We start from the raw sequence: 24,094 nt of genomic DNA on the forward strand, positions 1-24,094 counted from the left end.
GGCGGAAGGGTGGGGAAAGGACTCGGCTCAGTTGGTCTGGAAAGACCTCCTTCTTTTACTGCGCGAACATTATACAGACACACCCATCTAACTACCAGAAAATCCCGTTGTTACATACTTTCCAGGTGAGTGTAAAACTGTTCCCAAAACTCCTCCCACTCATGCGCTGATGTTAAAAGTTATGGTTGATTTTACAAATCCGCAGAACCTGCAAATATTGCCATACACTGCGTACAATATCACCGAAACAGATCAGCGTTCTATACCCAATAGAATCCGGCAGGTGTCGCCAGAGTTCACTCGGCAGCCTATTTAGAAAATAAAACTTTTGAATTGCTTTGACTAAAACTTCGCATCCGTGTTTTATTTGTTTTACAAAAGAAAAACATTTCAAAACTTTGCACTGCTTAGTTTTAACCATGAAGTGGCGACAACGTACCAAACGACAGCAGGCGGTTTCGCTTTGTTTTAATCTGTACAATCAGTGCTGCTGTTCTCCGTCTGACCGGCAGGGGGAGATCGAGAAAAGAGGCGGGCTTTATTTTGAAGCTCCATGGGATTAACAGTTGTCACCGCTGCATTTCCCTTTAAACTAGAGGTATTTCAAAGTAAAAGAGGCAATGTTTTGTTTTTTTGTTTTTTAATATTAAGAAAACATAAAAATGCTGACAAGTAGAAATAAAAACGTAACTGAAACTTTTTAAAATTAAATATAAATCTCAAGCAGAATTTACAGGCATTGCAACTGAAGAGATTGTATGCATATTGATGCAAACTTTAAAAAATATGCTTTTTGGTTTGTACTACCATAATGATAAAAATGCCTGACTACTAAAGAACCCTTTATTGTTCAAAAAATGAAAAAAGTGTATTAAAACTTGCAAATGGAATATCCTTTGAATTTATACTTCAGTTTTTATTACAATATATGGTTAGATTTAGTAAATAACTTCATGTGTGGGGAAAAACACATGGGACAAGTTGTGATAAATTTCATATTTAGTTTATAAATACAAAGATCTGTTAGAAGCAAGTTTTACTAAGTAGAAAAACTCATGTGTTTTATTGTGTCATCATCAAACTATTACTTGAAAATGGTGTCAAAACAACATTATTATTTATTGGAATAGTTAGTGGGAGAATATATCATTCAGCAAAATTTGTTCCACGGCGGGCTTGGTGTAAACTCATGTAATCAGGTTACAGTAGCTGTTTTGGGTTTTATTTATTTACCTTTTCTAGTTGGGTTGTACTCATTAAGGGTGTAAAGTTGCAAAATTTAAATATGTTAAACCAAATTGTAAGGAAGTAACTCTGGTAATTGGTAAAAGAAAATCATAGAATGCATAGTAATGTATTTTAGATGCAAAAATTACAGATATGGCTACAAAGTTGCATTATAGAGTAGGAAAAATTCATTCAACATCTTTCCTGATCAACTGAAAATTTGCTTTTTAACTTTAAGATTGAGTGACAAAGTAAAATATGACACTATTTTGAATTTTTTGTCTTGTATTGTAGACATAAAATAGCAAATTTTTGCCAAAAATCTCTGAAATATTTGAGAGAAAAAACATGGGAATTATTGAGTTTGAAAAGATGAAAAATTACTGAAAATTACTAAAATTTTGATATTAAACTAAAAAAACTGGTGAAATTTCTAAGTTTCAAAAGTCTAAAATTTTTTACTTCTGAAACTTTTAAATTTCCAAATTTCTTGTAGAAAATTTCTGAGATTTTCTACCAAATTGGCAATTTTTGAAACCCAGAAATTTCCTGTTTTTCTGATTTTTTTTTTTTAGATTAATCTAAAAAATTCGGTTTTTTTCTAGTAAATTTTTGACTTCTCAGTCAGAAATGAAATTGTTTTTTCTAGAAAATTTCTGACAGCTTGATAGACTTTTATTTCTCCTTTTCATCCATACATTATGGCGCTAATATGCCATTGTAAGTCAAATTAAACAATTTACTTGCTTTTTACAAAGGATAATTCGCGATTTGAACAAAAACTAACATTTTTGTTTCATTAGTACAAAAAGAGTGGAACGTCCGCCTTATGCTTTTAATTTGAAAGCCTAAACAGGATGCACATCCATATAGCGCTTGCGTTTGTAGCATTGACGGTCTGTTGTCATCCGTAGCTTCACCACCACCGTCCTCCCACAACAACACTCCGGTGAATCTGAAGAAGAGCACACAATGGGGCTGTAATGTCAGCGACGCCTGGGATCGGAGCATCTCCTCGCAACCGCCGAGACTGTGTATGGATTTAATGATGATGAAGAAGAAGAAATTCAAGTTCAGGGTAGATTTCGAGCTGGACGAGCTGTCGTCGGTCCCCATCGTAAACGGCGTCCTTTTCTGTAAAGTCAGGCTGCTGGATGGCGGCTTCTCCGAGGAATCTTCACGGTAAAAAGAAAAATACTTTAATTGGAACCGGTGTTCTGTCTCTATTTAGCATTTAACTCCGTGGTTTTAACCCGTCCAGAAACGTTAATAGATAGTTAGCTAAATGCTACATGACTAACGTTAAAAACGAGCCAATTAAATAAAGCTGATGTACAATTAACCACCTTTCAGAATATTTATGTTAAATATAACTAAATATTTAGCTTAGGAAAACGCGGGAGCTGTCACTTGTTCGTCATTTAATAATAAATTTGTACTTCAACTTTTTCAAATTGTAGCTCAAAAACCTAATTTAGCTTCAGATTGTGAAGGTAAAACCTGCACAGTGTTAAAGTAATTCACGGCATCATAATTGTGTTTAATTGAATATCTTATTTGCAGTTCAGTTGGAAGGGAAGTACTGTTGTACCATAAGAACCAATGTGTTTTATAAGTGTACCTAATACACCTGAGCCCTGTTTGTAATAGATATGTTAGTTACGTTATAGGGGTTGTTTATTAAAACAGCCAATTTAGTCTCACAGAAATGGAAAAATCTCTAAAATTATAGATCTGTTTTGTAAATAATAACAAAAATGTTCTTTAAGACGCTTCTCATACAAAAGTACAAAACTTCTTCATTTGAGGCAGAACGTGTTAAAAAAACAGAGACCAGTTAGACAGTCCAGGATCCCATATATGTACACTAATGAAATACAATTTTTACACTGAATTTTATGTTTCCAAAACATACTGCAGTAACAAACGATGATTTAGACACAAATGTTCATTATTTTTTGTATCAATTACAGCGAAATATTGCTAAACATATCAGCCTTTCACACGATAAATTGTCAGAAGTTAATGGTTTAAATGATAATATTGTTTTTAAATCCAAAAACACATGATCAAAAATCAATAAACTTTAAATTGTAACGAACCCTTAACACTGGACCTGGAAGACATTTTAAATATCCAAAACAAACAAACAAAAAAAACATAAAAAGAATCATGAAGTGTCTGTAAACAAACTTGCACTTCAAAAAGGGATCGTTGAGATCAGACTGAAGACTTTTATCATCCAGTTTTTGATAGAAAGAGAGAAAAATGATAAATTATACAAATGATTTAGCATGATTTATTGTTCATTACGACAGGCTTCCCAAACAAACTCTGGACTCCAATGATGCTAGATGGTAACTGCTTAGCATCAATGCATGCAAACTTGTCACAGCTGCTGTAAGATTTTAGGTATTTTGATACGGAAGAAGATAATTTAAAAATAATGTCCACCAGTCTGCCTGTGTGAAAGAAACTTGTGTCTGTGTATTTTGGAGCGCACATCCCCAACAAGCCATCCCGATGCTTTCAGAGTAAAGTTTGGAGTCGGCAGGTCAGATCTGAAGGAAAAACTGGAAGTTGGTATCTTCTGAAAAAGCTTGATTGATTCATTTTATTTATTATTATTCTTTTTTTTTGCAATTAAAAAGCTTACATTTGCTGGATCAAAAATTTTGCAACTCTTTAGATCTTTATTAGTTGATTCCAAGCAATGGAGACGTATAGATGCACTGAGATGACTGCAGTCATGTTAAAAAGAAAGTACACCCCTTTGTCAGTTCTAGAGTAAGTTGGCCGATTTTGAAATCTTAACTCAAGTTCATGAAGTTAATCCCAACAAATGTGATTGCTTATATAAAAAACAGAGGATAAATCCAATATGGACGTTTTTTTTAAAGCAAACATGTCAAAAACACATTTTTAAAAAATGTTTCATGACTCTACATGTCTGCTTCGATCATCCTGTGTTTGAGGAGTCAGTTCAGCCAAGTGATAATATAAGTTTCCTATCAGGAAGATGAAACCGTACTCTTTTTTTTTTTTTTATCAAAAATTGTTCATGTGGAAATAATTCAAGTAGTTTGTTTAACTTACAACCTGAAGTCCTACAGGGGAAATGTGAGCAAAGGCTGGTGATAGTTATTAAATACCTTTTCATATATCAAATAATTCATCCTGTTAATTCTAGAGGATCAGAGTCATTTTCTTATCCCAGGTAGTTTGTTTTTGATAGTTACATTATTTATGTAAGGAAATGATAAAAAAATAGGATAATTTGATTTGTTTGCAATAACAGATGTTTAAATGTTATGCTTATTTTTGGATGTTTGCTTTGTTCCCATTTATTTTGTCTGGTACATCTGTTGGTTCTTTTACATTTAATTAGACTGACTGATCACACGTTTCCCAGCCAAAACCAATTAGTTAATTTTAGGCCAGCAATCTGAGTCGGCAGGTCTGGTTGGTCACCGACTTTTAAAAGTCGGTGACCAACCAGAAAATTGCAATCCGTGCACCCAGACTAATTTCTGAATTTATTTGATATATTTTATGATTTATTAAATTTATTCCAGCATTTGACAGAAATGCTGACTTTAAAAAAAAAAAGTCTAATAAAAATGTAAAAAAAAAAAAAAAAAGAAAAAAAAGTTTGATTCCAATCTCTGGCCAGTTATCGTTTCATCTCTCGTAATCAAGGTCTAGATTGGAAAATTGCTGTTCAGACACGTCACAAAACTACGAAGGAACTATTAGGGCAATACTAAGATAAAAAAATAAATAGAATAAACTTGTAATAATGAGAAGAAAGTAATAATATTACAAGAACAGAGATGTAAAAAATGTAAAAAAATAAAAAAATTGTAATAATACATGAATAAAGTCGTGATATTACAAGAATTGTTGTAATTACAAAAATAAAGTGATAATAGGACGTGAATTAAGACAAAACACGACTAAAATCATAATACATCACAGTCATAATAATACACGGGTAAAGTCGTAATAGCACTTAAATTAAGCCGTTATGTGAATAAATTTGTAATAATACAAGAACCAGGTCGCAATAATTCACAAAGTGGTAATAATACCGTATAATTACGACTTTATTCTTGCAGTAGAATAAAGTCGTAAGTTGTAATAAAACAAGAATTCATGTAACAATAAAATAACAAAGTTGTAATAATTCAAGATCAAAAACGTAACAATACAATAAAGTTGTAATGATTCGCAAATTCAGTTGCAAAATACGAGAAGTCGTAATAATGAGAAGTAATAGCACAAGAATAAAGTTGTAAGAATACGAGAATAAAGTCTTAATAACTTTTCTCTTAATACTGACTTAATCCAGTTTTTTGTCCGTATTCTTTTACAATTTTATTCTCAATATTTTCACCTTATTCCCTTAATTCTCCATTGTAACAAGTTGTAGTTGAGTTGCTGCTTCTCTGTTGTCTGTAAGTGGAGACCTGCTGTCGTTCAGCCAGACATCTGAAAGAAAGGAGAGGTGGGATTTATTTGCCTCTCTGCTCGCGCTGTAGAGAAACGCTGCGAGCTGCAGAGCGTGAACCATGAAGAAGAGCCAGAACTCCTGATGCCGGGAGTTCCCTCCAAAGATTACTCACCTCAGGATGACGCCTGCATTTGTACAACATTAGTCACACATCTGCTGGTTTTTATTTATAGTGAGGTGGAGCAGAATACACATTTCACCACACAGTGATCATTTTTAAATACATTTTCTTCTGCATTCAACAATTTATTATTTGTTGAATTATTTGTTGTATTTATTTAAAAAAAATGTGCAAACAGTGAGAGGGAAAAACCTCCAGAACTGGGAGAAAGTGAGGTGATTTACGGCATGTTGGGCTGCATAAACAGATTGGAGATGTGAGTGGGAGAGCAGAGGACGCCAGTGAAAGTGAAGCCATCTGTGGTATCGTAATTCTGCCCACGCACACACTCCTTTCTCTTTCACTTCATCCCATCCGTTCTGCTGGGAACTCACGTGCAGAACGGACTGGGAAGCCATTTTCCTGCCATCGCAACGCATGGATTCAGTTACATGAAGCAAAAACAGAGATTTATCAAATCAGATATCCAGAAAATCACAGGATAATTAATACCAGTTTGTGTTGACTGGAACCAGAATATATTAATCTGGTATTAATTTAGTGTTAGTGGATTCATTTAGTATGATGCAGCATTAGGGATGTATAAGAAAAATAAAACATAAAATGATGACAATCTTAGAAAATTATTAAAAATAAGCTCATATGAGAATAAAGTTGTACAAAATATCAGAATAAAGTCATAATATTATGACAAAATTACAGTATTTTCAGAATAAAGTCGCAATAATAAGTATTGTTTCAAAAATAGTGCTACAAGAAAATCAAATCAAATGAGAATAAGGTTGAATTAATAATTAATATAGGAATTAAGTCGCAATAATAAGTCGTACTTTGACAATAGCATTACAAAAACAGTCATAATATTCTGAAAATAAAGTCAAACAAGAATAAAATTGTACGAGAATAAAGTCGCATTCAGATATATTTTGAAAATAATAGATATAATATTACAAGAATAAAATCTATCATCATTTATTTATGAAGTGCTTTAAATACTAAAGTGTTGTACAGATGCATCATAAAAGGAAAAAATAATTCAAAATAATAATAATATTGTCCAAAATAAGCCGGATCAGTCGGTGCAGCTCCACTTTCTCAAATCTATTTCACATTACACCGAGAGTTATTTATCAACGAAAGATCAAAAACCTGCATTTATCCAGGTTTTGTGCTAAAATAATTTTCATACGTGATCAGAAATGTGTTAAGAAATGTTTTTGCCACAATCATCCTGAAATTTGGCCTTTACAGCCGCCGTATGCAGCCTGTGATATCTGACCTTTCACGGGCTTAAAGGTCATCTAATCCTTTGTGACTTCCTGTTCCAGGGAGCCGGTGCAGGCCAACTGCGTCCGATGGAGGAAGCGCTTCTCGTTTCCGTGCAAGATGAGCGCCAGTGCAGGAACCGGAGTGCTGGACCCCTGCATGTGTCGCGTGTCGGTCAGAAAGGTTTGTAAAATGAGAGATTCGGGTTTCAAACGTTCTGCTGTCGAACTGAAACCTGAAAGTTTGATGTGAAACCTGAAGTAACATTTACCAAAAGGAGAACTTTAGTTTTTTATCTTTGTGTTCCTGTTGCTTTTAATAATCATAATCTGACAGATTATCGTCTTGCTTCTAACCTTTCTGCTTTTTTTCTTTTTCAGGAGCTCAAGGGTGGAAAAGCGTACGCAAAGGTAATTATTATGAACTTAGAGGGTGAAATACAAATATTGGAAATGCAAATATTGACAAACAGTCAACTTACAATGTTTAACTTCCTGTAAAATCCTCACAGCGCGAGTCTGGGCTCCTGGTCCAGCTTTGTTTTTTCCTTTTGGATTATTTTATTACAGCTTACTGTAGAAATGAGAAAGTTTTGCTGTTTTCTTGTAGCTATTAAAAGGCTTAACTGGAGTAGGACATTTACTGAGAAAAACATATTCAGCCAAAACTATTAAAAAAATCTACATTTTGCATTTAAGATAAAAACATGTTTGTCTGTAAATCTGTTTTAGCCAAAACTCGTCAAATTTGAACGTCACCCAGTTCAGATTTATCAAAGGAATGTTTTTTTTTATGTACGTTTTCCTACTTAAAAATAAGAATTACTTATTTTAATCATTTAATGTATTTCTAATATTGTATAAAGAAACTTATGTGGTTAAATGAAGAATCTGTAGAATTTTAAAAATCTGAATAATCATCATCAGTGTAATCAATAAATAAAATAATGGTCAGTTTAATGCATTCTTGTTTTTCCCATTTTGAAGAACAGCCAGCAGCTCTGCTTCCAACAGATTTCCCCTCCAGGATAACAATAAATGTTTCTATTTAAAAGTTCTTCTTTCAATCGTTTCACCTTGGGGGGAAAAGTAAAGTATAAATTACAATAATTACATTTTTGTGTAGATTATCCTCTTGGCTTTTGTAATTAAAAACATACGTAAAAAAGTGAAATTTTTCTTCATTTGATAAATATCCTCAGACCACAGCTCAGGTTTTGGTTACAGTCACTGAAACTGAGCAGCGTGATAATATTCTGATCACTGTCAGACAGAAACCAGCCTGTCATGAAGGAAAACTGAGCCGTAAAAGATATTTTATTCCTTTGTTCTCATGTCTTTGTATCTAAAGGTCACATTACTCATTTTCTGCAGACAGGAAGTGGAAAAAAAAGGTTCACCTTGTTTTGTTTTTGTCTCCTTCAGCTCGGTTTTGCAGATCTGAATTTAGCAGAGTTTGCCGGCTCAGGAAACACAACTCGGAGGTGTCTGCTGGAAGGCTACGATACCAAAAATACCCGGCAGGATAACTCCATTCTCAAGGTAACATCTGTGTGTCCACAGCAGATTCAGCCTGGTTTATTTCTGGATGACAGGAATTATGTTTTACTTTAAATACAAGGCAATAAGCAGATTTACTGACGTAAAGCCCATCAACCGTTTTATTCTCCGTAGGTTATCATCGGTACGCAGCTCATGTCAGGGGATCCCTGTTTCAAAACGTAAGTTTGAAGAACATGTTTCTACTTGTAGATTTTAATAAAGGTAGCAGATATTTCTGTTTTCACACAGCAGGCGAATGCAACCAAAATCCAACTATTTAATGACCAAATTCCAGATTTCTCACCCAAAAAAGTCTGATTTGTTTTCCCTCCTGACTTTGTTGCTAATTCTGCACCAGAAGACGCCAGACGCTGTAAATCTGAATGTAAGGAGTGACTGAAAATAATAATAATTATGAAGGAAGTGAAGTGAATCCCTCTTTTCTACAGAAGTTAAAATCAGTGCGCCACTAAAGCCATTTCTATTAGTTGTGTTTTCTTTTTATCTTGTAACGATCCGATTTTAACAAAGTAACTGAGATTGAAGTTGAGACTGGTTTCAACCAAACTCACGTTGTCCACAGTTCTGCTGTAATAATTCTGATTATTTGAGATAATCACTCACATTTTTTGCTTCATGGTGACATAAGTATCACAGTCACTGAACCCAGCAGAAATGTCACATTGATTCCTTTATTTATTTCCTAAATCACTACAAGGTCACTTAATGAAGACTTCTTCACATTGCAGCCTGATCTGCTCTGGACACTTTTCAGAAAAATAATAATATGTATTAAATTTTTAATAATTAAGGCTTATAACATCATAGTGACTCAAAAAATGAACAGAGCCGGGGCGTGCTCCGGTGGCGTAGAGGGTAGCGCGCCCCACGCTTGGAGGCCCTCAGTCCTCGACGTGGCCGTCGCGGGTTCGATTCCCGGACCCAACGACATTTGCCGTATGTCTTCCCCTTCCCCCTTTCCTGTCAGCCTACTGTGGTATAAGGGACACTAGAGCCACAAAAAGACCCCCTGGTGGGGGGGAAAAAAAAAATGAACATAGCCAAACAATAAATGATTAATAAAAATAATTTGTTATATTTATAACTTCTAAAGGCCAACTTTAAAATAAAAAATCAGGATGTCCGCACATCCTTAAAAAGCCTTAAATTGGTGCACCCAAAAATTAAGGGCTTAAAATGTCTTAAATTCTTTTCAGAATGTAAATTGGGCTTAAATTAAATTATTAATCGCAGGTCTTAAATTTTGCAGTGGCTGAACTATTCAGTCTTGCATGTAGTTTTTTTTATTCCTTGTTGGACTTTTCTGTCAGGCTAAGTTTGAGGCACAAGCAGACTTCTTTAGTGCGGTCGCTAACTAGAAGCTAATACACCCTTTTGTGACTATCATGGATAATTGCAAATGTATCATGAAAGTTTGTTTTTGCCACTGGCTCACTTCAATAACTATATTTATAGTTTTTTGGTCTTAAATTTAAATGAAGCGGGTATTAAAAAGTCTTAAATTGGAATCCTGTAGAAACCCTGTTTATTTAATTTAACATTTTTTACTCCAAAAACTGAAGCTGGCATTCAGAAAGAAAAGTGTTTTTACTTATAGGTAAAAAATATTTTCCCCCCTGATTGCGACTCTTGAGTTTAATGCCTTGATATTAATCCATACTCTTGAGTCTAAACCAGCAACACCTTGTCTTTACTTCGGTTTCTTTTGTTGTGATAAAGGCCTGATGGAAATACAGAGGAGGAAATAAAGCCACATTGTGTTTCTACTGCCCAGGCCTCCGTCCACAGCCACAGTGATTGGGATCCAGAGTGATGGAGAGAGTCTGCTGGAGGAACGGAGGGGCGGAGACTCACAGAAAGGCTTTTCTGGTGAGACGACTCACGCCATCACACTCTTCACTTTCTCTCTTTTTTCTGTTTGCTGAAACATCAGCAGGCATCTTTTAAAGTCCGCTGCAAACAACCGTAAACTTTAACTACCTTCGCTGACACCTCTCTTAATAAACAGACTGCCTGCGTGTAATTTTTTAATAAGAAATTAATATCTGAAAATGGAAGGGGCACAACTGAAAACCTACCAAGGCATCACATCTAAAATTTAAAAACATTTACAGGAGCAGCCTGGAGGTTTGTTAGAAACTCAATGGCTTTGTTTCTATCTCTAATTTTGCAAACTTTTGTAGATATTCTGCTAATGTAAAACAAAAATGAAATTACAATAATGGTTTGTACATAAAATAAAGAGCACAATTAAAATCATATTGCATAAGAAACATAATTAAAGTTACTAAGTTTGTTCTCACAAAAATAAGTCATTAAAAAACGTGCAGCACCATCGTCTTCTTACCACTTCTTGTCTTTTTTGTCGTTTCCGCCAGTAGTAATATCTGGTTGTTGGTCACATGACTCGTGTGACGTAAAAAAACTGTTTCCTTGACTGCCGAAAAGCACTTTATATCGAAAAACTTTTATTTTTTTCTAAATTGACTCGTGCACAGAATACATAAGCTTACTTTCCATTTTGTATATTTGTTAAAAACGTCTAAAACTGCATTTCTTTTCTAGCTTTGTATTGTTCTATCCCATAAAACCCTAGTAAAAGACTAAAGTTTGTGAGAAAATGTATCATTTGAATTTTGGTTAAAACGATTAATCGGTTATTGAAATCATCATCAACTAGTTTAGTAATTGATTAATTGGATTATATAGACACAAAAAAGTCAATTTGCTGAAAAAACAACATATACAGATACTAATCAAGTCAAGACCATATAAAATATATCTACTTTTGGCATTTAAGATACAAAAAAACCCCGCTTGAAAATATGTTCTACCCACAACTCCTAATATGGACGTAGGATTGACTGAAGGAATGCTATGCTGCGGCATTTAAAGCATGAAAATGTTTATTTCGTTATTCAAAAAGGAATTTATTTATTTTCAATTTTTAAATGTTTTTGTGATGTTGCATAAAAAGGCTTAAGTGGTTAGATGAGAAATCTATAGAATTTGCCAATTTTCTTTCAGATTAATCGTCGCAATAATCGATTATTAAAATAATTGTTAGTTGGAACCCTGATATGAACAGTTTTAAGAGTTTTACTGTGCGACCTCATGCAAAACACACATCCAGTCTGATATAAAGGAGTCTTACTGAGCCGTTCAGACTCAGGTCACTTCCTAATTCTGCACATGATCTGATTTTCAGTGTAGCCTACAAAATTGAGGCAGTAAATAAGTAAATAACGGAGCCGTCTGATCTGATAATCCGTGGATTTCCCTGCAGTCATTAGCTGCAGCGCTGAAGCATTTTATCACAGCAGCTGAGCCAAATGGCTCTGCGTTTCAAACCATCTGGTGAGTTAACTCAGCTTCATCGCGCTCTGTTCCTGTAGATCACATTTTCCTAAAGTGTAATCTACACTTTAGGAAAAAATCTAGCTGTTTTCGGGTAAACTGAACATTTCAAGAGCTGTTTCATCTTCAGTTTTCTTCAGTAAATGCTTTTAAGCCGATTTAAAATCAAGAGAAACCCAACTTTGTTCACTCATGCAGATATAATCCTCACTCTCTCCCACTATAAAATGTTAAAGCTTTATAAACATTCATAAGGCGTAAAAATTGTTTTATTTGGGTGTTTCTTCAGCTTTATTCCTTCTTACATTAGAATCTCTTCCTGTACTGTGTGCCTTCATTGCAGTGTTGAATAGAAGAGTGCTTTCATGTATAATTCAAACAACCTCTTTTAGATGAACTACAATCTGTTCTGACCTGTGGGCTTTCACATGTTTAAAAATAGGACGCTGTTCATGTCCGTTCAGGGGGAAACTGCGTCGGCTTGTGTGTAAAATGTGTTGGTTCAATGTTCCAGTAAAGAGTTTTTTTACATCCTTTGTTTTAATATTGTTTCATCTTTACACCCATCTGACTAAAACATGGTCTTCCAGTTAAATCCCAGTATCATTTAGCAAACTCTACATGTTACCATGGAAACTTGGTGACCCCAAGATGTTACTGTAAAACTGTAAAATGTACATTTTTGTTACAAACTATCATGTTTTTATTAATCTGTGTTGAACCAACATCCCATTAAGGTTAATTCAGCAGCACATTCTGATTTAATTTCAGTCTTTTTTGGTATTATTCTTAAGTCTTTCACAATAACATTTTTCTTGGACGATAAATTGTCCCAGAAATTATTGCAATAAACGATATTGTCATAATAATGCAAGTAGATCCTCTCAAAGATCAATGAACTTTAATTTCCCAAAGAACATTTAGCACTGCAACAGGAAGACGTTTTAACTATCCAAAATAAACAATAAATAAAATGGATTATGAAGTCACAGCAAAACAGACCTGCACTTCAAAACATAAATAATAATGTTTTGCCAGCAAGTAAATCAAATTTGCCAGTTTTGCTTAATTGGGAAATCTGCCAGTTAGGACTTGTGCAACAAAAAGGTGCAAACTAACAGCTTTATACTGACTCCAGTGTTTCCAGTATTCTTCAAAATTAAACCTTTTCAGTAATACTAAAGAGAAACATCACTTTATTAAGCAAATTACAGAAATTATGAATAATGGAATTTATTGCGCTCCATTTAAATTAATGCGATTAATTGACTCATTGCTTATTGTGACAGGCTTAATTAGACTAAATCCAGTTGATTAAATCTTGTAAAATTGTATTTTTGTCTACTAAAATGTTAAATTACCAATTATTGCATTTTTCATTAACCAGTAAAAAAATGAATTGTGAACAGAAAACACTTAATTTTGTGTTTTAAGTGTTAAGTATTAGGCTTTTTTCCAGCTCCTGCCTCCTTTGTAATCACTTTTATTTTCTGTCGAACATGTAGTCGTTCTAGACGAGTCATTTGGATTTTGTCTGGAAATAAAACTGAAGTTATTTTTATTAGCCTGAAGAACGGCTTTTTATCTTCTGAGAACTTTCATTCTCAGGGATTTTATCTGGTATTTTATGAACACAAACACTAAGATGACATTATGACAATAAAATTTATTCTCTTTGCTTACTCCTGACAAACATGCTCACGGTAGTTGCATTTCCATAAATCGTACAAATTGTCGTTACGAAAATAAAATTGCTTAATGGAAACATAGCAATTACGAAAAAAGTAAAAAGTTTTGTTTGGTTCTTCGGCTGCATCAAATTAGTTTATTTCGCAAAACTGAAGTGGAAGTAGTTTTTTTGTGTCACACAAGTCATGTAACCAACAACCGGATGTTACTACTGCTGGAAACGACGAAGACGACAGGAAGTAGTGGGAAGAAGATGGTGCAGCATAATTTTTAATAACATTACGAGAACAAACATTCATTTTAATTACTTTTCTTATTTAATGGAAATACTGCAACTGCAAAATTGAATTTTTTATGACATTAGTGGAATATCAACAAAGTTTTGCGGACATTTCTAGTGGAAACGCTGCTAATAATGGCAATATAAACATGACTCCTCCTCCAGCCGAGTGGCCAGCAAATAAAAAAATGGGCCTCTGTGTCACATATTAATATTTCAGGGTAAAAGGAGTTTCAGGTAACTAAAGAAAATAACTTTCATAAGAATATTTATGCTTGTGTAATAACACAGTGTTGAGGTTTTGCTGTTTCTGTCCAATATTTCTCCACCATTTTGTGACTCAGAAGCGATTTAATAGCTTCTGAAGTTCAGTTATTCTCCGTCATTCACACATTTGCAGCGAACACTCAGAGGGGTTGAAATGAAATTATCCACTTTGTCCCTCCTCATCCAGGCGAAAGCCGAGAAGGAAAGTGTCCCGTCATGTCAGACGATCTGGGAGGCTGCTGCCACTCCCGGACCTCCAGCTACGCCAGCCAGCAGTCCAAACTCTCAGGTAGATAATAACATACTCTAAAAACTATTAAATTGGGTTTTTTTTAAGCTCCTCTTGTTCAGTGACTCAGGTAGAACTAAAAGTAACTTTTGGTTCAAGGAGGGCAAACACAGTGAAATCAATTTCCGGGGATGAGCCACGGCTCCCGTTCAAAGCTGGCGGCTCCGGTTTCCAGCGCCGGCAGATCGAATGACACTAACAAACGATTAGAGGAAGTGGATAAGTGCAAAGAGCGACTGCAGTGCTTCACTCATGAAGGGTGGAAACATGTTTTCCTTTTTCCTGCCTCATGCAACGCTTCTTAAGATTTATTCAAACCTCAGATTAGTTTGCAGGAAGTCGCCCGTCTCATGTCTGATGCCCTCAGATGTATTTTGCTTTTCAAGAGCTTCCTGCAGACATGAAGCTTTTGTTGCAAAAGTGCAAAACAATTGATCATTGGTAAGAGGAAATTGGGCTAGTCTTATGCCGCCTCACACTTTGAGCCAAACCAGAAATTGAGAATATAATTGGAAAAAGTTTAATAATTCCTACAGATAACTAGAAAGTCTATTTTCTGTGAAAAATACATTTTTAAATAAGACCAATAACAATAAAAATTGGCCTACTAAAAGGCATCTCAGCTTATTTATACAGAACCAATTTTCAACAAATATCTCAAGGCACTTTACAAGACAAACAGAGTTTAGAAATAGTTCATTTTAACCATATGGAACTCGGCAGGGGTTGCTAGGTAACCGGCTGCGCTTCGTTGGGGTTGCTAGGTAACGGGTTGTACCTGCTGACTTGTGACGTTACATTCCGGAGGTTTCTGCAATCGTTCTTTTTCCAAACACCAATAAACATTCAAATTCCAATTCATGATTACGATATTGATCCCAAAGGGAAATTAAATGTTTTAACTCATTAATTCAGATTCTAGATGTATTCATTTATTGCCAAGATAAATGTTTTGGAAACATGTAGGGTTTTTGTTTTTTTTTGCTTTGGCTATTTTTAGAAGCAGTAGAGAATGAAATATAATAGCATGCAAAATGTGAATGTTGCTTAACATTTTTAATAGTGGCCTCCAGTTTTGTATTTTTCAAATGAATTTGCTTAGTGTTTATAAACGAGGGGATGAAAACCCCCAAAGTTTCCACGGTAACCCTTTAGGCTGTGCGTTCACGTGCAGCTTGGCGTTTCCCTCAGGCTACAGCACAGGTCACTCTCGCTCGTCCAGCATGTCCGAGTTCAGCCACCGGAGGAACCACTCGGTGGGCAGCGCGTCGACGGGAATCGGAAGCATCCCGGAGCCGAGCGAGGAGCGAGAGTCCAAACCCTGTCCAGCTCTGCCGGAGCACCCGGTTCCCACGGCAACCACGGGAAACCCGCCGGGCACACCGGTGCACTGTTCCTTGTCCTGCGAGCGACTGAACAGGTGAGTTTATCAGCAGCAAACTGATGGGTTTTTATTACCAAGTCCACACAGGTGGACTGGAAAAATCCTTGAAAATGTGAGAATTTCAGTCAGGTGTTTGCAAAGTTTGGAAAGTTTTTGATATTCAAACTGCACAGTTTTGTAATAATGTCCAATCTAACATTTGATTAAAAGCCTAAATTTAGAAAGCATCAACAGTTGAAACCATATATTTTCACACACATAATAAAAATATGTTTTTTTTAATCACGGTCTGAAGTTACAGACCAAACTTTCCTTGTTGTAGGTTGGCTGGAATTACCAAAAATATTTATATTAACTAAATTCCACCAAGGAATTGTTTTGCTGTATATTTTGTTCAAGGATTTAATTGGAGCAGGAAGGTAATTTACCTTAACTTCTTTAGGATTGTTCCAATGTAACAAATATTTATTATTCCTTCCGGCTTAATGACGTATTGATCTGCATAATTTTAATAAAGTTTAGCTTGTATTTTATACGTTAGTTATTGAAACTGGGTATTTGTTTTTAGTTAAATTAGTGTTTTGCTTTTGGACCAGTCAGGTGTACTGGGTGTATGTAAGAGAGACATTTCAAATCATAAAACATATTTTAAGTTATCTTGTCCCTGCAGTAAAATGCTGCCTCAAAGCATTTTTACAAACAGTAATAAATTATATCATAATAGTAATTTTTTTTAGCTCATTTTTATTGTTTTTAACTCCAAAGTGTGATGCTGGTAAAGTTTGAAATGCTTTAAAGTGCACATACTCTGTTGTTAAGAAGGTTGGATGAATGTCAGGACTAGTAGAGTGACTTTGGTGCAAGTTGCCACGTTTGTTGTAAATATGACACCTGATCGTCTCACAAGCTGCTTCGCCAGGCAGCGGAAGGATGTTTGTGGTGTCGTTGTCACGGGAAGCTCTCAGCGCCATGTTTGGTGGGTAAAAACATGTCCTGCCACGAATGTGTTTTACTGCAGCTAAAGATTATTGTAGTAATCGATTATTCTGATCATTAATTGATTTGTCGTATAAAAATTGTCACAGTCTACAGATTTTTCATTTAACCACTTAAGTGTTTTAATACAAAATGAAAACTACATTAAGATGTGTAAATAGTTAAATTCTTTGTTTAAGTAAGAAAATAAACATTGCGTTGCCTAATATGCAGTAATATTGTTTTCCTTTTGGGTGAAGCTAAAACCACGAGGCCATTTGAGAAGTTTTGGCTAAAACACATTTACAGAAAAAGGTGTTTTTTTTCTTAAATGCAAAATGGTGCTATGGTGGCGCAGGGGAAACCGCAACCCACATTTAGAGGCCTTGAGTCCTCAACGTGGCCGTCGCAGGTTCGATTCCCGAATCTGGCGATAGTTACTGCACGTCTTCCCCCCTTTCCTGTCAGCCTACTTTCATATAAGGGACACTGGAGCCACTGAAGACCCTCTGGAGGGGTTAAAAAAGAAAAATGTAAATATATTTTTGTACAGTTTTGGCATAATTACTCCTCGTTTTTTTTTTCTTTTGAAAATTACTGTAGTTAATTAATTGATTAATAAATTAGTTGATTTCAGTTATTGATTAATCGCGATTAATCGTTTCAGCCCTAGTTTAACTACAACAGCATGATGCACTTAAACTTTAACTGCCAGACTTTTACAACAATCACTCACTTTTATTTATCTATGTTGTTTTGTAATTTGTCTCTGCCTTAAGACAAATGGAATCAGCACCATGATTACACTTTTATTTCATAAATATATTCTGCATAGCTTATAAATACACAGCTTGAATCACTGGTTGCCGTGAAACCTCAGCAACAACGATGCAACATGAAACTGTGACAGGAAGTGCTGCGTCAAACAAGTCAGTCTGGTTTCAGTCGGCTTGTAAAGCCACGTGTCACTTCAAGACAAAAATCTAAGAAATTTAACCTGTTAAACAGTGATACTTGTGAAGATACCACATCTGATCTCAATGTTTTCCTGTTTTTATACTTGAAGTTAATTTTCTAAACCATCTTGCAGAAATATGACCAAAGAAGCTGGTTTGTTTGTGCCATCTTCCTCAAAAGTATGTTTCAAGTCAGCCTGACTTCTGTTTATTGTGAGGCGGTTAAGACCACAGCCTGCTGCCAACACTGCATGTCCCAGTTCATTAGCTGGAAACCAGTTACTGCACATTGTAGTGTTTGTAGGACAAGGTTTCACCAGGTGACTCCAGATTGTTTTTTCAACATTCACAGCCTGTGGAGGTTAAATTTTTTGGGTTTTTTTACAGTGCGTTTTCAGCACATTGCAACAAGCGCTCTGCTGTTCAGGCGTTTCAGAAATGCTTTAAGCCCAAAATACAGGCTGCAGAAGCATGGAGATTCATTCAATATTCTATCAAAGTATAATAAAGTATTCATTCCGAAGTGTCTTAAATAAATATATTTTATATCCACATTGCCTGTTGGTGTTTAAACATTCATTTACATGGATTGTTAATTGATGCTTAGCTACTTATGGTATAGCTAATTGAATTTTGAGAAAAGAGAAACTATTTTTCTTACAATTACTCCTTTTCATTCAAATCTTATGTCAACATGACATTAATTTTAAACAGAAAATGGATAAAATAAATAAAATGATGTCTGAAATCATAGAACAGAGTTGCTCCAATCTATCTGGTAGTTTTTAAATAAAGTTTATCCAATACATGGAAAAATTCAATTTGCCCATCTGTCTGTTCAATCAGATTTATTTTCCAGGAAACATTTTTAAAGTTCAGTTATTGATCAATTAGTTAATGTAAAGTTGATTGATCTTATTGACTCATGATTAACTGATAAGCAGACATTTTCTTAAAAACCTGAGTTTTCTCTTGTGTCGAGGGTTACATTTTTCATAATATGAGAAAACATTACATTAAATAGTGACGGAATAAAAAGAAAATTGTTCTCAGATTATTAAATTTAGACATACAAGATATACCGAAACAGGAAGGTTGCTGAATAGAAAAATGAAAGACGAAACGCTTAATTCCCAATTTACAGATATTCATACAGAAATATGTAGTCTGTAGTTGCTCTTGGAGGAATTTTAAAACTTCGCTCCATGAAGTGAATTAACTCACGACAGCCTTAAAAATAAACTGTGGCGTCATGTTTTTTTCCATCAGGTTAAATTCTTTCTGCGTTTTGCCCTCCGCTTTTCTGTCGCGTTGTCTTCATTCACTGTAGCCGATCGATAATTTCCTGAATGAAAAGTTTTTCACGTCGCCATTAAGGTGAAATGTCAGGAGTTGGTTGAGTGTCTATACTTCAAAGCAGAACTGCATAAAGTTCATTATTCATCCCACACTGGACTCTGTTTGGACCGTTTCTCCTTACTGTTCAAGAACGGCTCCGCCGCCATCTTTAATTCTAAATTAACGGCTACGCTTAAGGATGACCAGCGGCGCCCCCTGCTGGAGGGCGGCTAAACTACAACACTAAGAGAAGCTCTATGGACGCTTTTAGTTAATCAATTGGAACAAATTTGAATCTAAGAAACTCATTGATATTAAATCGTTGCTTGTTTTGATCCCTACTTGACAGTTAGAATGAAATAATGACCAGTTTGTGTCAAAGGAAACATATTTACTTCTGTCCTCTTTCTGTTTAGACATCCAATAAAACAGGACTCCATGGAGTCTCAGCTGAAGAGAATGGATGACACTCGGGTGGACGCTGATGATGTTGTGGAAAAGATTTTACAAAGTCAAGATTTTACACCTAGCTTACTGGACTCCAGTGCTGAAGGTGAGAAAACTGGCCTAATTATCAGCTCAAATCCTTCAGCCACATGTTGCTATAAGAATGAATAACGATAATTTCAAGAGATGCACGGCTAGTTTGCATAACAATGAATTAGCCGGTGCTCTTCGGTTACGCTGTGAGTCAGTTTGTGTGCGCTTTTAGGACAGCATTGTGTTTCTTTCCAAGGTCTCGTTCAGCTCAAAGCTAAGAAAAGGGAGCTGCTGTCAATACGTGATTATTTTTAGATTGCCTAGCAACTGGCTGCTCCTCATGACTAGAATTATACAGGAGGCAGTGGGCGCCTCCTGCAATGACTGTAACCACAACTGTGTGTGCTTCAGAGGAAGGCTTGCGTCTGTTTGTTGGGCCGGGAGGAAGCACAGCCCTGGGAAGCCATCATCTGCCCACCAGGTGAGCTCTGGAGACTCAGATTTGCATTATATGAACTGCCGATTACCTAAATTAGAGTTGTGTCCTTGGGTGGGTAATTATAATTTAGTAAACCTCATGTTGGTTCCATTGACACAAAATATGACAATTCAAGTTTCATTCAACTGGTCTGCTTAAATTGAACTCTAGTTCGTTTCAGTTGGGGAATGCATAAATCAACCAAGAAAAGTGAAGTCTGGTCCGTCTACAAACTTAGGTCTCAATTTGGTTGAAGAGAACTTTGGTGCGGTTCAAAGTCAGATGTGAGGATGTTTTCACACCTGATGTGCAGTTGAAAATGCAATAAATGTAACAATTTTGGTCTCAAATCAAACTGAGTCTACCAGACTGAGTCAAGCCAACCAAATTAATTGAAAAAACTGTTCCTCTTCTCACCTGTGGGGGCGCTGCACCAAGGACTACTGAAGGAAACAACATGAAAACCTTTGAAGAAGATACTGAGCACAACTTCCTTCTTCATGAAATGTAAACAAAAATAAAGTAGTGTCAGTGTGATTTTTATTTGTTGGTAAAAGACTACAAGCCATTTCTTGCTAGCTAGAGACCATCATGTTCGCTTTGGTTGTATTTACCCAGAATCCCCTGCTCTGTAGTCCACTTCTTGCTTTTGGAGCCGTCTCTGGTCTGCTTGGTGTTCACATATGCATTCAAACCACACAAGAGTTCACTTCAACTGAACTGAGTCCAAGCTCTCTAGACGGATCAGAGTTTGCTTTTTTAGTCCGTTTACACATTCACACCTCCCAAAAGAACCAGGCTTCCTAGACAAACGAACTAGAATTTGATTAAACTGGATTAAGAAGGGCTGGTATGAATGAACACTAAGCAGACCGGAGACTGGTCCAAAAGGAGGAAGTAGACTATTATGCTGGGCATTATGGGTAAATTCAACAAACAAAAACACTCAAATCTATCGATAGCGGGAGAAATGACTCAGTCTTTTACAAACGACAAACAAAAATCCTATAAATCTGATGCAGCTCCATTTTTTTAAAAATTCATGAAGAACTTAGTTGTGCTCCGAAAACTAAGTTCAGAGATTTTTGTGTTGTTTCCTTCAGTGGATCTTGGTACAGCGCCCCCACAGGCCAGGAGGGGAACAGGTTCTTCAATTAGTTTGGATGGTTTGAGACACCAGCTGAAAATTTATCAAGTGTTGCAATTTTGATCCTAGATCAAACCCAATCTGCCAGAGGTGTATAAACATCCTTAGATATAATATTAACGTTTTGATTAAATACATTTTATTAGTCTGTTTTGTAATATATTTTTTACAAATTTATTCTAAACACAGCAAGGCTATTTTTAGACAATGCTAGCAATAAATCAATAAATAGTGATGGTTTAATAAAATTTTTTTCTGTCGTCAGGGTTGGCGCTGGAGCGTACGAACAGGTGGTGATGAAGCATTAGCGCTGCGATGACAGGATGAACCTGATCACACTTTAAACAACTGGTTTGTGTTTGTTTCTCAATTCCCACAGCAAACACATCGCCCTTATTATCAGCACTGTGTCAAGCCTGATCACTGATCTCTGTCATAACCATAGCGCCCCCTTGTGTTCATTTAAGCCGCTGTAATTCACCAGATACATTCAGGAGAAAGAAGTGGCAAGATATCACCTCAAATAAACACGCAGAGCTGTAGATTAAAGAATTAAATTTATCAAATCGCTCCAAGAAACTGTTATATTTCAGTTGAATGTTTTCACTCAGTTTGGGCGTTGGCAGATCTACATGTTTATGCTTTTTTTTTATTCCAATGAGGAGATTAATTTCTCTTTGTGCACCTTTAAAGTGTTTTCGATACATTCCTTTAGTCTGCTTGTTTTGGACGTACTTAAGATAGGACTTTAGCTGGAATATTTGCCTGTAAGCAGCTGAAGAGCTGCAGTTGGCACCGATAACTGTTTGTGTTTTCAAGGCGAGAATATTTTACTACAGAAACATAAGATGTAAGCTATTTTATGTGTGAATGCGGACAATGAGTGGGTGACAATGTGTGAGACTTCTGTGTTGAATGAATGATGGGATTTTATGTAATTTAATGTTGAAACTGTCAAAGACAAAAGAGCAAAACTTGATTTGTTTTACCAAAACTGCATTTTTTTATAACTAGATCTTTAGCCATTATTTTATGCTTCTAATCCATCCAGTCATTGAACAACCAAATTTATTTTACAATTAGCAACTTATTAATAAAAATGTTCCCACTTTGCATCATTAAATGAAACTGTAGCTAAAAATGTGAGGATTAATATCTTGAATCTTTGCTTTAAAGCGGTTCTTCATCAATCCACACCGACCTGCAGGTCAGGGAAAAAAAACAAATGAATGAAAGTTCATGTTTGACTGATTAACTGGCTCTTGTGAATCTGATGCATATGCTGCAGTTTTGTTTGTAAACAAACCGAACAGCAAAAAAATCTAGTATAAAGTGATCCACTGCCAAGAGGAAAACGCTCAACGGTCAGATGCATTATGAGCAAACAGCAACCATTTATATTTAAGTATTCTCATTCAAGAGTCACTCATATGGAAGAGGGTGAAGGCCAGTGAAAAAAAATTTTAAATAAAATTTTGAAAAAAGTCAAAATTCTTGAGGAAAAAAGTCAATTCTGAGATTAAATTCAGAATTTTGACGGGGAAAGAAAATCTGAATTTTTTGGGGGGGAAAAAATGTCAAATTTTGTTTGTTTTTTTCCATTGGCCCTATTTGTCTTCCGTACGTCACACACACGTTGATATTTAAATAAATCGTTCTCACAATCATCGTGAAGAAAGCCGACTTGACCGTTTTCCAGCAGCCAGTAACTGAGACCCTCAGCAAGGACGATTTAATAATTACATAAGATGTAATTATTAAATTAACCTGGCTGTATCCAAGAATACACAGGGAAAGTTGAGTGGAAGGAAAACCTATGGTAGAAAACTGCACTATTGAATGAATCTGTGCTGAATTCCTCTTGTTGTATGAAGACTGTTTATATCCTGTTAGGGTTCAAAGTTCATGATGTTTCAGAACAAAGTAGGCAAATAACTTGACGGATTATCAACCGTCTAGAAAACGGGCTGTTTTGTTTTTCCATCAGGAGTGACTGCAAGTCGTAGAATAAATGTTAAACTCATTACAGCCATATCTGCACAAGCCTTTAGTGTTTTAACTAGGCCATTTTGTGACATGCATGGTTTTAATCTGTTGAGCTTTGTGGCGCATTTTGTCCTCCTCTTCCTCATTTTATTGTGCCATCCATTTTCACGTTGAAGGAATAATTGTTCACTTGTTCTTTATCCAAAATGTAATTTTGTTCTCATAAAATGTTATCTGAAGTAATGAATCATTTTTAGTTGTTTTTGATTTGAAGATTGTTCTTGTTTTCTAATCTTTGTTGCCGATGTGACATTTTTAATAAATGTTGTCTGAAAATAAAGTGTCTTTTTAATGAGCAATTTAGTACTAAATGTTTAAACTCTGGGTGCCAGAAGTCTCATGGTCTGAAGGTGATTGTTTTGTCTTTTTGTTTGGAATAAAGCGTTTATCTGTTGGCGCTCATCTCGGTACCTAACATGTTCCAAACATGGTGCTTTTCTCTTCTGTGAAGCTGTTGTCTAATTAAAACTGTAAACTAATTATTGTAAAGTGACATTCTGACGCGATGAGTGTTCTCTGGTACGGATTTGTTTCTTTGGTTTTGTTTTTTGACAAACTGCTTCCCTAATGACTGTACTGAACGGCAAAATGTCTCCGCAGCACTGCTGAATAAAACCGTTTAAAACGCCTCGATGCCATCAGAGTTTTTCCATGAGGTGGAAGAATCACGATTCGTTGTTTGGGTCCATTTTCAGTTTACGAGCCTTCAGACAGAAAAG

The 24,094-nt window shown here is 35.5% G+C and overlaps 1 protein-coding gene across 2 annotated transcripts; it reads left to right on the plus strand.

Moving 5' to 3' along the window:
- The first annotated feature begins 38 nt into the window (after positions 1-38).
- LOC122839056 (protein FAM102B-like) lies at positions 39-21,871 on the plus strand. 2 transcript variants are annotated; one of them, XM_044130305.1, is made up of 12 exons: positions 39-125; positions 2,142-2,409; positions 7,190-7,310; positions 7,508-7,537; positions 8,552-8,668; positions 8,801-8,847; positions 10,464-10,558; positions 14,470-14,571; positions 15,763-15,991; positions 19,641-19,777; positions 20,116-20,185; positions 21,595-21,871. In XM_044130305.1, the coding sequence occupies exons 2-12, from the start codon at positions 2,264-2,266 to the stop codon at positions 21,635-21,637; spliced, it is 1,137 nt and encodes a 378-aa protein (XP_043986240.1). In that variant the 5' UTR covers positions 39-125; positions 2,142-2,263; the 3' UTR covers positions 21,638-21,871. The 2 variants fall into 2 exon arrangements, with proteins under 2 accessions (XP_043986240.1, XP_043986239.1); XM_044130304.1 differs by lacking the exon at positions 39-125 and having other exon boundaries at positions 2,095-2,409.
- Positions 21,872-24,094: the final 2,223 nt, after the last annotated feature.

Source organism: Gambusia affinis, linkage group LG10 (assembly GCF_019740435.1).
Source record: "Gambusia affinis linkage group LG10, SWU_Gaff_1.0, whole genome shotgun sequence".
Taxonomy (NCBI): Eukaryota; Metazoa; Chordata; class Actinopteri; order Cyprinodontiformes; family Poeciliidae; genus Gambusia; species Gambusia affinis.

Bases quoted from the DNA above. Each gene is read 5' to 3' on its own strand.
- LOC122839056 (XM_044130305.1), top strand. From the start codon at position 2,264: ATGGATTTAATGATGATGAAGAAGAAGAAATTCAAGTTCAGGGTAGAT. The intron at 7,538-8,551 runs GTAATTATTATG...TGTCTCCTTCAG, and splicing joins GTGGAAAAGCGTACGCAAAG to CTCGGTTTTGCAGATCTGAA. The intron at 20,186-21,594 runs GTGAGCTCTGGA...TTCTGTCGTCAG, and splicing joins AGCCATCATCTGCCCACCAG to GGTTGGCGCTGGAGCGTACG.